This window comes from Hyposmocoma kahamanoa, unplaced genomic scaffold (genome assembly GCF_003589595.1).
Source record: "Hyposmocoma kahamanoa isolate Upper Pololo Valley unplaced genomic scaffold, ASM358959v1 263, whole genome shotgun sequence".
NCBI classification, from domain to species: Eukaryota; Metazoa; Arthropoda; class Insecta; order Lepidoptera; family Cosmopterigidae; genus Hyposmocoma; species Hyposmocoma kahamanoa.
The window spans coordinates 3,707,572-3,722,014 of NW_020653766.1; the positions used below are offsets into that span (position 1 = coordinate 3,707,572).

At 38.6% G+C, this 14,443-nt stretch overlaps 1 protein-coding gene across 2 annotated transcripts in view; it reads right to left on the reverse strand.

Annotated features, from left to right (window-relative positions):
* The window catches only part of LOC113228963 (protein MON2 homolog), a 74,857-nt gene that overhangs the window by 45,439 nt on the left and 14,975 nt on the right, over positions 1–14,443 (reverse strand). For both annotated transcript variants that reach the window (XM_026462407.1, XM_026462406.1), the window contains exons 9-10: positions 13,947–14,061; positions 11,470–11,601 (exon numbers count right to left, since the gene is read on the reverse strand). In XM_026462407.1, the coding sequence (XP_026318192.1) occupies positions 11,470–11,601; positions 13,947–14,061 (247 nt within the window). The remainder of the gene's footprint in view (positions 1–11,469; positions 11,602–13,946; positions 14,062–14,443) is intronic.

Here is a 14,443-nt window from a genome sequence, read left to right on the forward strand (position 1 = left end):
AGTATAATTATTCCGTCCCGGTAGCCGCCTACATAACCGTAAAACTTTCTCGCTTCCTAATTGTAAGATGAATCTTGGTCAACACTGTCCACTTTATCGTATGTGCTCCTCGTACAATGCTGTCAGATTTGATTTTGACATATTCTTTGGTTCTGAGGCCTCAGCTAGGAACTCAATTAGAAATTGCCTTAAAAGCTAAGTGCACTTTGTGTTTTTGTTATCCTGTTTTCTTCAGAGACAAGTGTATAATCACTGTAATTTAATTAATATTATTATTTAAGCATTTATTTTCTCAATTCGCATGTTGTGCTCACGTCTAGTAGGGTACATTCTTCTTGTAACATAATATCAACCAAACACTTTTATCTGAAATTTGAATTGTATCCAGTTTTGTGAACCGAACAAAAAAAATAAATAAAAATAAAATAAAATAACGGTCTTTAAGGTAAGGTCGACGGTTCGGATCCCCGCAAGTGCCTACTCGGCACGGACCTCCTATAAAGAGAGGGTTTAAGCCACATTTTGGCCCAACGCACATTCAAATTAAAATTTAAAATTAATTTATTTCTTTGTGATATACAGGTTACAAAAGGTGTTACAAAAAGTTGATATATATTTCTATATATCACTGTGATCCGCATGTCAGCATACAAAGTTTCATTTTTTGTTTTTATAAACATACTCATGCAATAATTTGTATACAGTATTCATGCCGAATTCGACTCGAGTCGAATGATTAACAATACCGAATGCCAATGCCAATCGGTCGGGTGCACGAGTCTAATGGTTATTATATCATAACATCTCGTTCATCATGTCCATACCAAAATATCCGTGTCCCCGTCACATTTGCAGTATTTACCATTACATCAGATAGGGGTAGGTGATCACGAGCAGAAATGCTCCATGGAATCTATGGATTAGTACTCCTAATTAGTAATTAATGATCATTCAAATCATTCGAATACGAAAATTTGTAGGTTACTAATTTGACATTCGAATGACAGAATTAGCGATTACGAACGACTCGAACAACGAAATCATTGACAATCGCGCAACGCTGATACTAAAATAAATAAAATGTCAAAAATTAAAAAGAACATAAACAAAATACAATGTCAATATCAAATGAAGTCTCTAATATTGTAGAATGTCATTGGTAACATATCACAAACTCGAATTTCTTTTCTACCGAAACAACGTTTGTTCGAATTTTCATTACACCGAAAACCGAAATATAACGAAACCGTTGTTCTTTCAGGATATGTCGGATGTTTATCGCAAAGACACGATTAGGTTCGGTTAGGTTAGGTTAAGTTAGGCTTAAAAAAAATTTTCCTCTCAAAATTACTTTCGAAGTTACGAAAATTCGAGCTTATTTCTGGAAAACGTCATTTACTGATAGGTAACCAATGTCATTTAATTGAGGTAATTAAATAACATTGTCTTAAACTCTGTAGCATTTTGGACAATTCACACGCTTTCCAAGTGTTGTGAACCTTCAATGTGCTGGTTTAGCGAGAAATATTGGTGCAAACATTTTCAAATGTGCGTAACTTAGGCATTAAAGTGGTGACGATACGACCTCTTTCACCGTCATCCCACCTTTTTATCACCCTTTTCTCTGATTCCTGGCCACTTCGTTCTCTAATTCTTTTTCTCCGTTATTCTTACTTTGCTTCGTGGCGTCGTGACTCCTTACAAAATTCCCGAATAGAAATGACGTGTCCTTCAATCCTGAGTATAATCAGCAACATATACAGGGCGTTCCACAGTCACACGGAGGGAAAGTACCTCAAATAGATAGTTTTTTTTAAATTAAATGTTAAATTTCATGGCCTTTTATTTATGATGCTATGTTGTTTAGAAGAATAGAAGAAAACAATCCCTATGATTGAGGCATTCGATCGGTGTAGTAAAATTACATACAGGTGTTTTTTTTTCATAATTTCGCCAAGGCTAGGCTACAAAGTCAAACGTGCCGCCACAGGGATTTGAACCGTCAACCTCTCAAGTGAGAGCAAACCCACTGAGCTACCACTTCAACTTCATCATTCTTAACTAAATAAATTTTTCAGAACATATCAAACACCTGAGTTACCCGCGAGCTCAAATCATGCGGTGCTCGCGTCGATTCACGCCCGGCGTTTGCTCTGAATCCAGGAGCGTTTGGACTTACGTCTTCAGTAAAAGGAATTGCGTGTATGGTATATTTGATAGATATATAGTAATTTGGATTTTTGCCATGTTAGAATAGAATAGAATAACAGAATAGAAAGAAAGAAATTATAACACAAACAAGGAAAACAAAATTTGAAAAAAAAAAAAGCAAATTAATAAACAAAATAAAAATACACTACAAAAAACAACATTAGATAAGACAAATCTGACAATAAGTAAAAACATACATTATAACGTCATTTGGGCGGTTGTGGAGTACGCAAAAGGACTTCATTCAAAATAAGCCACATCCATACTTGATGTGAACTGGTTTTCAATGAGCCCTGAGCCGAGATGAGTGACGGACGTGTGTGTCGCGAAATAAAAGAGCTCAAAATAAACGACTTAATAAATATGTATGTATGTGTTCTTAGTGTTCATAGTGTGGTGACGTCATTACGTAACAAATAAAATTATACAATATACAACTCGATTTGCTCCCAGTCAAGTTGCGACGATAGATGCGCGGACGGACGCACGGAAGGGGAGGGGACGCTATTCAACGCGACTAAAGAACTCTGTAGCGAAATTGGATGTAATCTCAGTACAGAGTACTAAAAAAACCGACCTCAAAAGTACGTGGAATTACATCTATTTGCTTTAAGTTTTATCGAAGTCGGTTACCGGAAAGTGCGCGAAACCGGATCCATCCCCTAGATACCACCCTTAGAGGTGGAATATTTTTAAATTGTATCTCTACTGGGTACTTCTTTTCAACAAAAAAAAAAGTATCATCAACATCGGTTCACAAATTTTTTTAACTACGATTTTGTTTAACTAAGGTAAAGTATTCTTTTATGGAGTAAAATTTGTATAAAATATAAAGGTACATTTTTACACTTGAAAACGTCATTTTTTAAGGTAATGCTCGTTCACTACGCTGACCTCGCTGAAGAAGAACGAGCAAGAACCTCTCTCTTTTCAAATAAACTTAAATGCTACAGAATACATTTTGAATCATATTTGTGTGGAATTTAGACTCATGTCGTCTTTCCATACATCTTTATCTAACACGTAGTCTACAAATTTGTAATACTTTAAATTTAATTATTTATTTAAATTAAAATACTTTTAATGTTAGTTTTAAACTTAGGAAATGGTAATCTTAATATATGCTCCGGAATCTTATTGTTAAAACGTATATAGTTCCCCATAAAAGAATCGTTTACCTTAGTTAAACGAAAACGTGGTACCATGAGAGTGGATTTAGTTCTAAGGTTAATATTATGCAAAGTACCTAAGGTTAATAATAGGGGTTAAAGTATGAAATTGCCGATTTGTACTGAAAATCTAAATTGTTTATTTTTTAAATTTTTAACAAATTTATTTAATCAAAATAGTTGCCATTATTATCTATACATTGCTGCCATCTAATGGGAAGGTTATTAATGCCTTTGCGATAGAACTCCGACGATCTAGACTGCACAAACTGTGTGAAAGCATTTTGTACTGCCTCCTGGGAAGAAAACTTCTTGTCACGTAGATAATTGTCCAAATCACGAAAAAAATGGTAGTCCGTTGGAGCAAGGTCTGGTGAATACGGAGGATGACGAATGGTTTCTAACTGCAGTTCCTGAAGGGTCAAAATGGTTTCTCGTGCTGTGTGAGGTCTCGCGTTGTCGTGGAGCAATAAAGGTGAAGATCGATTCATGAGTCGGGGCTGTTTTACTGCTAGTTTTGTCAACATGGTTCGGAGTTCGGCACAATAGACATCTGCCGTTATTGCTTGACCAGATCGGAGAAAACTATAGTGAATAACACCATGCTGAGACCACCAAACAGTTACCATTACCTTTTTATTGGTAAGTTTTGCTTTAGGACACTGTTGTGGCATTTGACCTGGGGTCAGCCATTGCATTTTTCTTTTCCGGTTATCATAAAGAATCCACTTTTCATCACATGTTACAATTCGATCCAATATTCCTTCATTTCTGTACCGGTTCAACAAGGCAACACAAGTTTCAACACGCGTTTCTTTCTGCAGATCAGTCAAATCATGAGGCACCCATTTTTCGTATTTTTTTATTTTATTGATTTGACGCAAGTGAGTCAATATTGTGGGTAAGGTAACGTTAAACCATGCCGCTAATTCCTGGGTAGTTTGACTAGGATCGGCTTCCACTATCTCTCTTAATTCATCGTTATTCACCTGTGTGGGCGGTCTTCCTCGTGGCTCGTTCTTTAAGTCGAAATTTCCATCACGAAAGCGTTTAAACCAAAATCGCACGGTGCGTTCATTAGTAGACCCCTCTCCAAACGCAGCATTGATATTGCGGGCTGTTTCTGCCGCGTTAGTTCCGCGTCGGAACTCGTATTCAAAAATCACTCGAATTTTCGCAGTATCCATCTTTCTTGTCTAAATTGAATAACAAAAACAATTGAAAGTCGATATTCAAATGTTTCAAATAAAAAAAAATAAAAAAATCACAGAAACCATTTGAAAAAAGTTTCATTCGAAAACCTCAAACCATGAAGATACTATGAAAATTCAAAGAACCTATTGCAATAAAACGGCAATTTCATACTTTAACCCCTAATATTATACAATAAAAGTGAAAAAGACGTTTACTTCTTTTCGTTTTTTTCTTACATCCTTGTCAACGTCACAGTGTCCTGTTCGCTCTTATGACATAAGGCCTTTTGTGACCAGCTTAATGCGATTCTGAGCGGAAAAGTGTGGTGATTCCCTTAGTTAATGCTAAAACTCAAGTAGTTTATTCGGAAGTTGTTTTTATATAATACCAAGTGACAGTAAGCTACACACCTGTCCTTCAATTGCAGTGCTACTCCAAGCTTAAAATCGCAAAGATCTGAGGGGCACTGCCAATGCGCTCGTCACTCGGAGATGTAAATTGACAAGTCCCATGTGCCTGTAATTACATCAGCACCCTTTCCATTCATTTCTGCCACCAAGCACTAATGCTCACATTACTGCTTGGCGGCAGAAATAGGTAATGTGGCAGGACAGTGTCCATTCCGTCGCCTCAAGCACGGCATTTTTTTTAACAAACAAATAAGTCCGTATTTAACCTCCTTCTCACTTGATAAAAAGTGACGATGAGGTCGACAATGAAGCGCTATTAGGTGCGCTTGCACCTAAATATCGTCTTGAAAAGGCCCAAGTTATAGCATTCAGGGAATTAGTGTGCAGGCAGGGAATGGAACCGTAACACAGTAATGCTGACATTACTGCTTGGCGGCAGAAATAGGTAAGGTGGCAGTACTACCCTGGACGAACTCTTTCACAAGAATTTTAGAACAAATGAAATAATTTTATATATTTTAATGAATATCAGGATGTTTTTACATATAACTTATTACATTACATTAACTCATTTTATTATTACTCATTTAAAGATAGAACAACACAAAGAAAAATTACTTCTATTCGACTAGAGATTACAGTTCTTTTCTTGTTAAGAGACCGGGACAAAAATTGTATTCCCCATTACATGGAACCCCCCAAGGATATGTATGCGCACCCAAGCAAGCACATGCGCCCGCAAATTGCGACAGCAGCGTAACGCCTAGTAGTCTGTCTTTTTTGAAGACGTAGTAAACTGACAGTTCATCACGCAAAAGTGTTGCCCCTTTGCGAACAACTAGTGATTGCGATCGATGAATATTCTATCGACTATTGACTGAATATTGGTCACGCTTATGGAATAAATAGCCGAACTTGTTTCATTTGAATCATCCTCGACCCATTATTCATCCAATTACTCCAGCATAAGTTAATTTCAATTGTCAATTTTTGTAAGTTCATATATTACACTGTATTCATAACTATGTTTATGAAAAACACAAAGAGGAGACATACTTTTAAGTTTTTTATTTTAATTCAATATAAATAATCAAATCCCGCTATTCTTGTTAAAATGTCATTGACTTACAAATAAATGGACGACGGGTCTAATACAAAAACCACGAAAAAAATGTCCCAAGTCAACCTATTCGAAATTTAAATTGTTATGTCATCGCAGTATCGCGCTGGCCGTAGAACAAATGAAGACTAAAGCGGAGTGTCGCGCTCTGTATACGATTTTAGCGCCTTACAAGTGCGGACACTTTTTAGCGCGGACCCGACGTCCATATAAGTGTAAGTCAATGTAAAATGTACATGAACAAAAATTGTTCTCGATAGTAATAGACCAACTGTCAAAACAAGAACAAAGAAGGCAATAACGCAATTATTTCACAGTTGAGGCGTTTTTGGCAAAACTACCTTCTTTCACAATCTATCGATAAAACTATCGATAACAACTACAGAACTATTTAAAATATTATAAAAACTGGCAACCTTACAAATGTCATTTTGCTCCGTCTTGAAAACAGACAGACTATAGAGTCAAGTTTTTGTTCACAGTGAACGACTGGGGTGTCCATATTGCAAACGCACGAACCGGTTCAAATCGTACCGTCGCTGTATGTCCCGATGTCGACCATTGGACGAAGTGTACAGCGTCGTAATAAAACAACAGAGGTGTGCTACACAATTGAGCGATACTGACACCGAACTTGAACCAGTTCAAAACGACAATGGTATGTTTTTGTCCCCCTACCGAGACCTCATTCAAATAGCAGATTGGTGATAGTCATGGATCAATGACCCAAGGCTAATCGCTATACAAGACAGCGTAATCGGGTATTTAGTACTTATAGGTACACCAGATGTCGCGACGAGTACCAAATAGCCATTTTTAACCGACTTCAAAAAAAAGGAGGTCATGCGTTCGGCTGTACGTATGTTTTCAGAAATCTCCGTCAATTGTGGACCGATTTTGAAAATTCGATTGGTTGAAAGGGTGCACCCTAGTGGGTGGTCCCATTGTAGCCAAGTCAGAATCCGATGAGAGGACACGATGAAGGAGGAATCGAATCGAAGAAAGGATCGAAGGAAATCCTCAAATTTTATGGGCATGTCCGTGTATTCACTACTTTCTCCATCAATTGTGTACCGATTATGAAAATCCTTTTTTGTTTGTAAGGGTCTACTCTCGAGGTGGTCCCTGATGCTGTTCCAGTTTCGTTTCGGTTATCACAAATTACTAATTTATTTCTGCAAATAAAAGTCGACTTGATACAATACATGTTATCAATAAATTACCGTCATCGTGACAACCAGAAAACAAAATACAAAATGTACACAGGAGTCCGTAACAGTCCCACTGTCACCAAGAAGTCAGAGTCCGATGAGGAGATTCCATGAAAATAGAAAAAAATCGTTTTTTTTTTCAATGAAAAAATTACAAATTATTGTAACTAATTTGTTTCACATTGACAAGTAGCAATTTATCAACCTTAGAGCGCGGTCCTTCCTCATTCCTCATTATGTCGTAACATTTTATTTATTTATTTATATATTATTTCAGGCAACTAGGACCCATAGATACATACCTTACAGACTAACATACATATAATATAACAATAATATAATAAAACAATATTTATTTACACGTATGTACTTCGACGTGTGACGCAACGTGGGTGTCCGGTAGCCGTCCTCGGAAACGCCGGTACATGACACCCTTCGGCCAAAAGTCTTCTCTCATGAAGGTCGACAGGTGTTGAGTTGGTACTCGCACCACAAATGAATTAAAATTCACATTGTGGCGCGACTCCAACCGCTCGACCCTCAGGTTTGCGTTGGCCTTCACTCGCATGTACTCCACAATATCCGCAGACTTGGTGGAGTAATGAAGACGTGACACGTATAACAACGTCGTCGGTACCGCTGGACGCAATAAATGATTCGGGCCAGTCAGGGCGGTGCCACTAAGGTTTCGGCTGGTGTTCTTCTTTTTCTTTTCCACCTTCCGAAAGCCGTCCTCGTCGCACTAATCAACTCGTCTCGGTGGTACTGACGACGCAGCTCCAGATACGAGTTTCTTTTTCGATTTTCCCTTCATTGGTTGCCTGGGTTGTTAATTATCGTTGGACGACTGTCGTGTCTAGCCCGTTCCCATATCACGACTATCTGTCGTGGACGTTTATTTTATCGTTGAACGACTGTCGTGTCTAACTATTCCCACTAGATCGTGACGACAATTTTACGGTTCACGGCAGCGGCTTTGTCGTTTGCACGACAGAATCGTTTGAAGCTACAATTATCTGTCGTCACATTTTTATCGTGACGCTTTAGTTATCGTCTGACGGCTGTCGTTTTAGCTCTTCCCGTTAACACGACAATCTGTCGTCGTAACGTCAAAAAAGTCATGAACGACAGTTAATCTTGTTTTACTATATGTGAACAATTTCGTTTAAATATACAAACAAGCCACGACACTTTAAACTGCACGACTATCTGTCGTCACAACATAATGGGAACGCGCACTTAACCTAATTTCTAGTGATAACAAACAAATGAACTAGACGGCGTTTATTACACAGATTTTTATGGATAGTGTCGGCTATTTTTTCCTTTTGTTTACGATTAGAGCCGTCTACCCATATTGGCAAGCGTTAATTTATAAATTAGTTTGTGACACATAATAGCATCTATTGACACGCATATTCGTCAAAGTTTAGAAAATTATTTTAGCTTAAGATATTTGAATAATATTAAAAGAAAAATAACTTTATATGTCATATTAAAGAAGAATTAATTGCTATCCACAGCTACATACTTCCAGGCCATTTAGATTAGCGCCATCTAGATCATCCAGACACGCATATTTGTTGTTGTTGCAATGCCACTTACAGCTTTAAACCGCAAAGATCTAAGGGGCATTCACCAGCGCCCAGCGCAGCTGCTGGTGAAATTACAGGCACATGTGGCTTATCAACTTATGTCTCTGGGTGACGGGCGCAGTGGTAGTGCCCCTCAGAACTTTGCAATTTAAAGCTCTGAGTGGCACTGTAACTGTTATGGACAGGCGTGTATCTTACCACCAGGTGCACGACTTGTTCGTCCCGCTACTTGATGTTATAAAAAAAAACTTTACATGATTTACACAGCGTACAAGTTTGCTGTTTACTTAATGTAATGCCAATTGTACCAGCCTTGAAATTGGCACTGTCTAGGTGGAGAAAAATCCGCGGGTCAGTCTTACTATTCTGAATAACTTGCCCACAGGATCAGCAGTAGTTCGTGAATCGTACGCAGATATGAGCTTTAGACGAAAGGTTGCGAAAGGTAAGGAGACTACAACTGAGGAGTACGAGTACCAGGAGGACCCTGAGCCGTTCAAATGGGAGTCCAGTCACGATGACGTCACGATCGAACCCGACCTTGAGAATATTAATATTGATTATCCTAGTATATTTTAGAGCCTATGCACATGGCGTATTTAATACGCGCCGAAGACGCGCGTTTCCCGATCGCGCATTTACTGTGCCGGATAGGTTCAAAACGCAGATTGTTGCGTTTGTATCTATTCTAACGCGATACAGACGCGCGCGAGAAGCGCGTTCGAAGGTCATCTGTACCGCGTTTTACGCGAGTTTGAATAGATTCAAACGCGCGCAAACATCGCGTTGTAAGCTTATATACAGAAGTTTACACTTAGATAATAAATAAAATAAAAATATTTTATTACTTCACTGTACATGGCATAATTCAGGGGCTGATGTTTCCTTTTAAGCTCGATAGGGCCTGTGTTAGGAAACATCGCTCTTCTTTACAATTAATAATTAAACATTGCTCTTAAGCTGGTGTTATAACTATCTGTAATTTACTAATACATTAGATAGTTGCTTCATTAAAAAAACTAAGTGAAATTAACAAGTGAAAATAAAATTAAAGCTATCTCTATCTGCGGCGCATATACGCGCAGATGACACGCGTTTACGGCGCTACTGAATTTTTTGGGTGAAATGAAATTGTGAACGTGTGTTTACGTGCATCAACGGCGCGTATAAAATACGCCATGTGCATAGCATCAAGAGTCATCACGCTCATCGAAGCCGAATTGGCTTGAGCTGTTCATGTTTCGGTTTACCGTCGACGCGGCCGTTCGAGCATTGACGCGGCCGCTCGGGTATCGACGTCGCCGAACAGCCGTCGTGCGAGCCAAAGCTTTTTCGGACCAGCTTGACGTGTTGCAATATTGATAAATGTGGTGACTTCTTTAAATGTGAAGTTCAAAACTGATAGAAAATAAATTGTACACATCGTATACAGTCAAATCTTTGGAGATCGGATCATTGTTTACAAATAACTGAATGACGAATTAAACAACGAAATTAAGAAAATACTATGTAGTTTTATTGATAATAACAGATAAACATATTTGATATGAAAAGATGAAAGATCGAATGCCGTGTGGAACAAGAAGGAATCATGAATAATATGTAATGTTACCGCCTGTAGGAATTGTGATGACAGAAATATTTGTCAATTAGTTTTCAAAACATTCTTTTGTTTTTCTTAATACGAATGTTTTGCATTCACAGATTTTTGAAAAGTTTACTTGAGCCGGACCGCACCAACTTTAACCACTATGGTCAAGTGGTTTTCACACCGGTTTTCATGGTGTCGCCAGGGATCGAACCCGGAGGCGGTTTTGTAAACTTGGATGCAATCAGATGCTGAATATAATATACATAATGCATGAAATACACAATTTATTTACTTCTATATTTATTATTTTATAAATTAATTTCTTAATGACAAAATTATAAATTTAGATTTTTTTTATAATAATAATAATGTGCTCGAAAATCACATCAATTCACCTGATCTCAAACTAAAGAATTATTTGTATTATCTGAGTATAAGAGCAAATCGTCGCTGTGTATATAATAAATAATACACAATTTAAATTTATAATTTTGTCATTAAGAAATTAATTTGTAAAATAATAAATATTGACATAAATAAACAAGTAAACATTAGACAACTTCACATACATGGCTCCGAATCCGAAGTATGTAAGTAACTAAGGCACTTAGTTATGTTAAGGAAATCGGAAACAACAACAATTGGATACAAACACCCAGACCCTTTCTTTAATAATAGGTAAAAGCTAGTGTGTGAATATGAAGGAAATATGATGTGGAATCACCCTGCAAAATTTGTATATACAATAATTTTTTTGCGTTTCGAAAACTTTGTGCTTTAAGATATTAGTTTGAGAAATAAGACGACCATATCTCCTATAGTCGTTTGTTTTTTATTTAATATATTTCATATGACCTTGATTTTAAACGCCTAATGAAGAGCCTCATGCTCTGTCGTAAATATTACTATTTGGAAATTCAGCTTATTTTTAAAATGAAGATGATTAATGATTATGAAGTGGAACTCACCGAGAGGCGTATTAACTTGAGTGGCGACGAACAAGCTTTGCACGTACGCGCCTAACGCGTTCACGATGTCCTGGAAGATGTTTGTCGCGTGCGGCTTCATATCGTAACACGAGCAGAATGCTTTCAGAAGATCTGAAAATTAATATGTTTTTATGTAACTTAGTGAGAGAACAACAGAATGGTCATTAAAGTTACGTATATTTTTGAGTAAAAACGTCACCAGAGTAAGTAGGCAATTACGAAAAGAAACACAGATGCAAATAATATCAAAAAGTCCACTGCTCTTTTGGGGTCACGGCGCAAATTTGGCGCGAAACGGCAGCAGTGGTCGAGACGGGCCGGTCAGTCTGCGCCCCTAGTGTGATACAGCGGGAGCGTAGAAATAAAAAATCAGTACTACCCTAGGACCGTATGATAAAAAACCGACCTCGGGACCTCAAAAGTTTGGGGAATTACACCTATTTGTCAAGTTTTTAGCCGAGTTGAAAAAAGGAAGTTCTAAATTAAATATTGAAATTGTGATGACAATTTGAGGTGAAAACTATAAAATCATGTTTTTTTTTGTTGACATTTCCAAAAAAGGAGGAGGTTCTCAATTCGATTGTATTTTTTTTTTTTGTGTGTGTGTCGCCACGCCTAAGGTTCAATCATAATGTAAATTACATATGCGACATTCTTTCTATCACAACAACCTTTAAATAGAGTATCTTTCCTCTTGTACACTTCTTCTAACTCCATTCTACTTCGTAGGACTAGTATAATTGTCCTAACAGGTCCTTGACCTCATATCGATCCTCCGGATCTGAACTAGTGGGATTCTCTGATCCCTATGATGGGCCTCCACACACACCCCTACAGCCCTTCCTCTGCCACCGCTTCATGCCCCTTTATACCTTCAGTACAAGTGGCGGTCTCATTCTAATTCTGTTACTGATTCGTCATACTCTATCTTCAAGCTGTCTAGTCAACAAATACTGTATCTCTCTCTCTCTCTCTCTCTCATCTGCGCGTTGTCCCGGTTGCGTCCTCAGCAGTGTTGCTGCGGAGCCCGGGGTCCGCTTTCCTGCTTTTTCTCCTCCACTTTGCGCGGTCTTCGGCATCCTTAGTGGTGAGACCATTGGCACGCATATCACCCTTGGCGACGTCAAGCCAGCACTTCTTGGGTCTGCCCCTTCTACCGGGGACCGGCGGAGGTGGCATAGCCAGACATTTGTTTCCCACGTAGCATGCCGGTTTCCGTAAGATGTGGCCGTACCAACATAGGCGGCTTTCTTGCAGTTTATCTGCAATGTCACGGACGTGAAGGCTGCCGCGGATGCGGGAGTTTCTGACACGGTCTTTCCGTGAAACTCCACACATCCAGCGCAGCATCTTCATTTCCGTGACACGCAGCTCCTGCTTATGGCGCTCAAGTACGGGCCACGTTTCACTGCCATATAAAAGGACAGGCCTAATGATGGATTTATAGACCTGTCCTTTCAGCTTAACTTAATTATCTTGGGGTCACAAATGACACCAGTCACCTCACGCCACTTTGCCCAAGCGGCTGCGATTCGGGCTCTGACGTCGCAGTCGATGTCTCCGGACGCGCTAAGTACAGATCCCAAGTATTTAAACTGGCCCGTAGGCTCGACCGCGTCTTCGCCTATGCGAACGGGTAGGGGATCTGTAGCGTTGCAGACCATGTAACAAATACTGTATCTACGTTAGTAATAAACATTGTGCAAACTTACCAACTGTAGTGCCGACCAACCAGTGCACTGCAGATGCCTGTACAGCCGTGTTAGTTCCCTACTCTTAGGTATCATAACAGACTAAATTTATTAATGCTTGATATTACAAAACTTATACTAAATCGCGACATAATTCGCGACAGTATATTACGCAATTACTCCGCTATTTATGAGCCGATTTCGACGATTCTTTTTTGTTGGAAGGTATCTCATTATTGGTCCCATTTAAATTCGAAGAAAATATTCCACCTCTAAGGGTGGCAAATTAGGGGATGAACCCGTTTTCGCGCACTTTCCGGTAACCGATTTCAATAAAATTTGGCAAGTAGATGTAATTTTAACTGCCTCTGTGGCCGAACGGTTACCATGCCGGACTGCCACGCTGAGGTCCCAGGTTCGATTCCCGGGAGAAATATTTGAATGGCCTACATTTATTTCTCTCGTGAGTTAGGGTTTAATTTGTGGTTCTGTGTGTCCATGGCACCCGCGACACAGGGTTTCCCTAGTGCGGGTCTATGTTGAGTGTGTGCGTTATTATTATTAATTTCAAGAACTGTTGAGGTCGGTTTTTTATTAAAAAATGTTATAATTATATTAGTTGGATCATCGAAATCGTTTCACAAACACCCAAAAAATACAGTCAAATTGAGAACCTCCTTTTTTGAACTCGGTTAAAATTACCGCCTAGTTTTGCTGTACATTGTATTACTTACGGGCAAGTGTGATGAAAATGGTATTACGCACCTGGCTGTATACTCATCTTGTGTAACACTTCTAACGCCAACGCCCTCTGCCAGAGCGGTTTGTCTGGGTCCAAGAACTTTATTGTTAGAGATAGAAATATTTCGCACTCCGTTACCTGAAACAATGACATGGTACGTGTACACTTATTATTTTTTTATAATCAATAGTTGCAGAAAGCTGTTCCACATACAGGGAGATAAAAAATCACTGGCCTTTTTTTCCTATGCACAAGATTCAGTAACACATTAGTGAAATAAAACAAAAAAGTCCCTATTTTTTTATGTTAATATTTCCCAATAATTCCTGACGCTTTGAGACGTCGTTCTTATTTATTTATTAAGTATTTGAAAAAATACCGAAGACCGATCCAGCCGGATCGAAGGAACTTGTTCCAAGTGTTCGAACTTTGTATTAATCATTAAAACAAACTAGTGGAGTAATTTCTGTTCAAAAAAGGTGGAGTAACCAAGTCTGCGGATATTGTGGAGTACATGCGA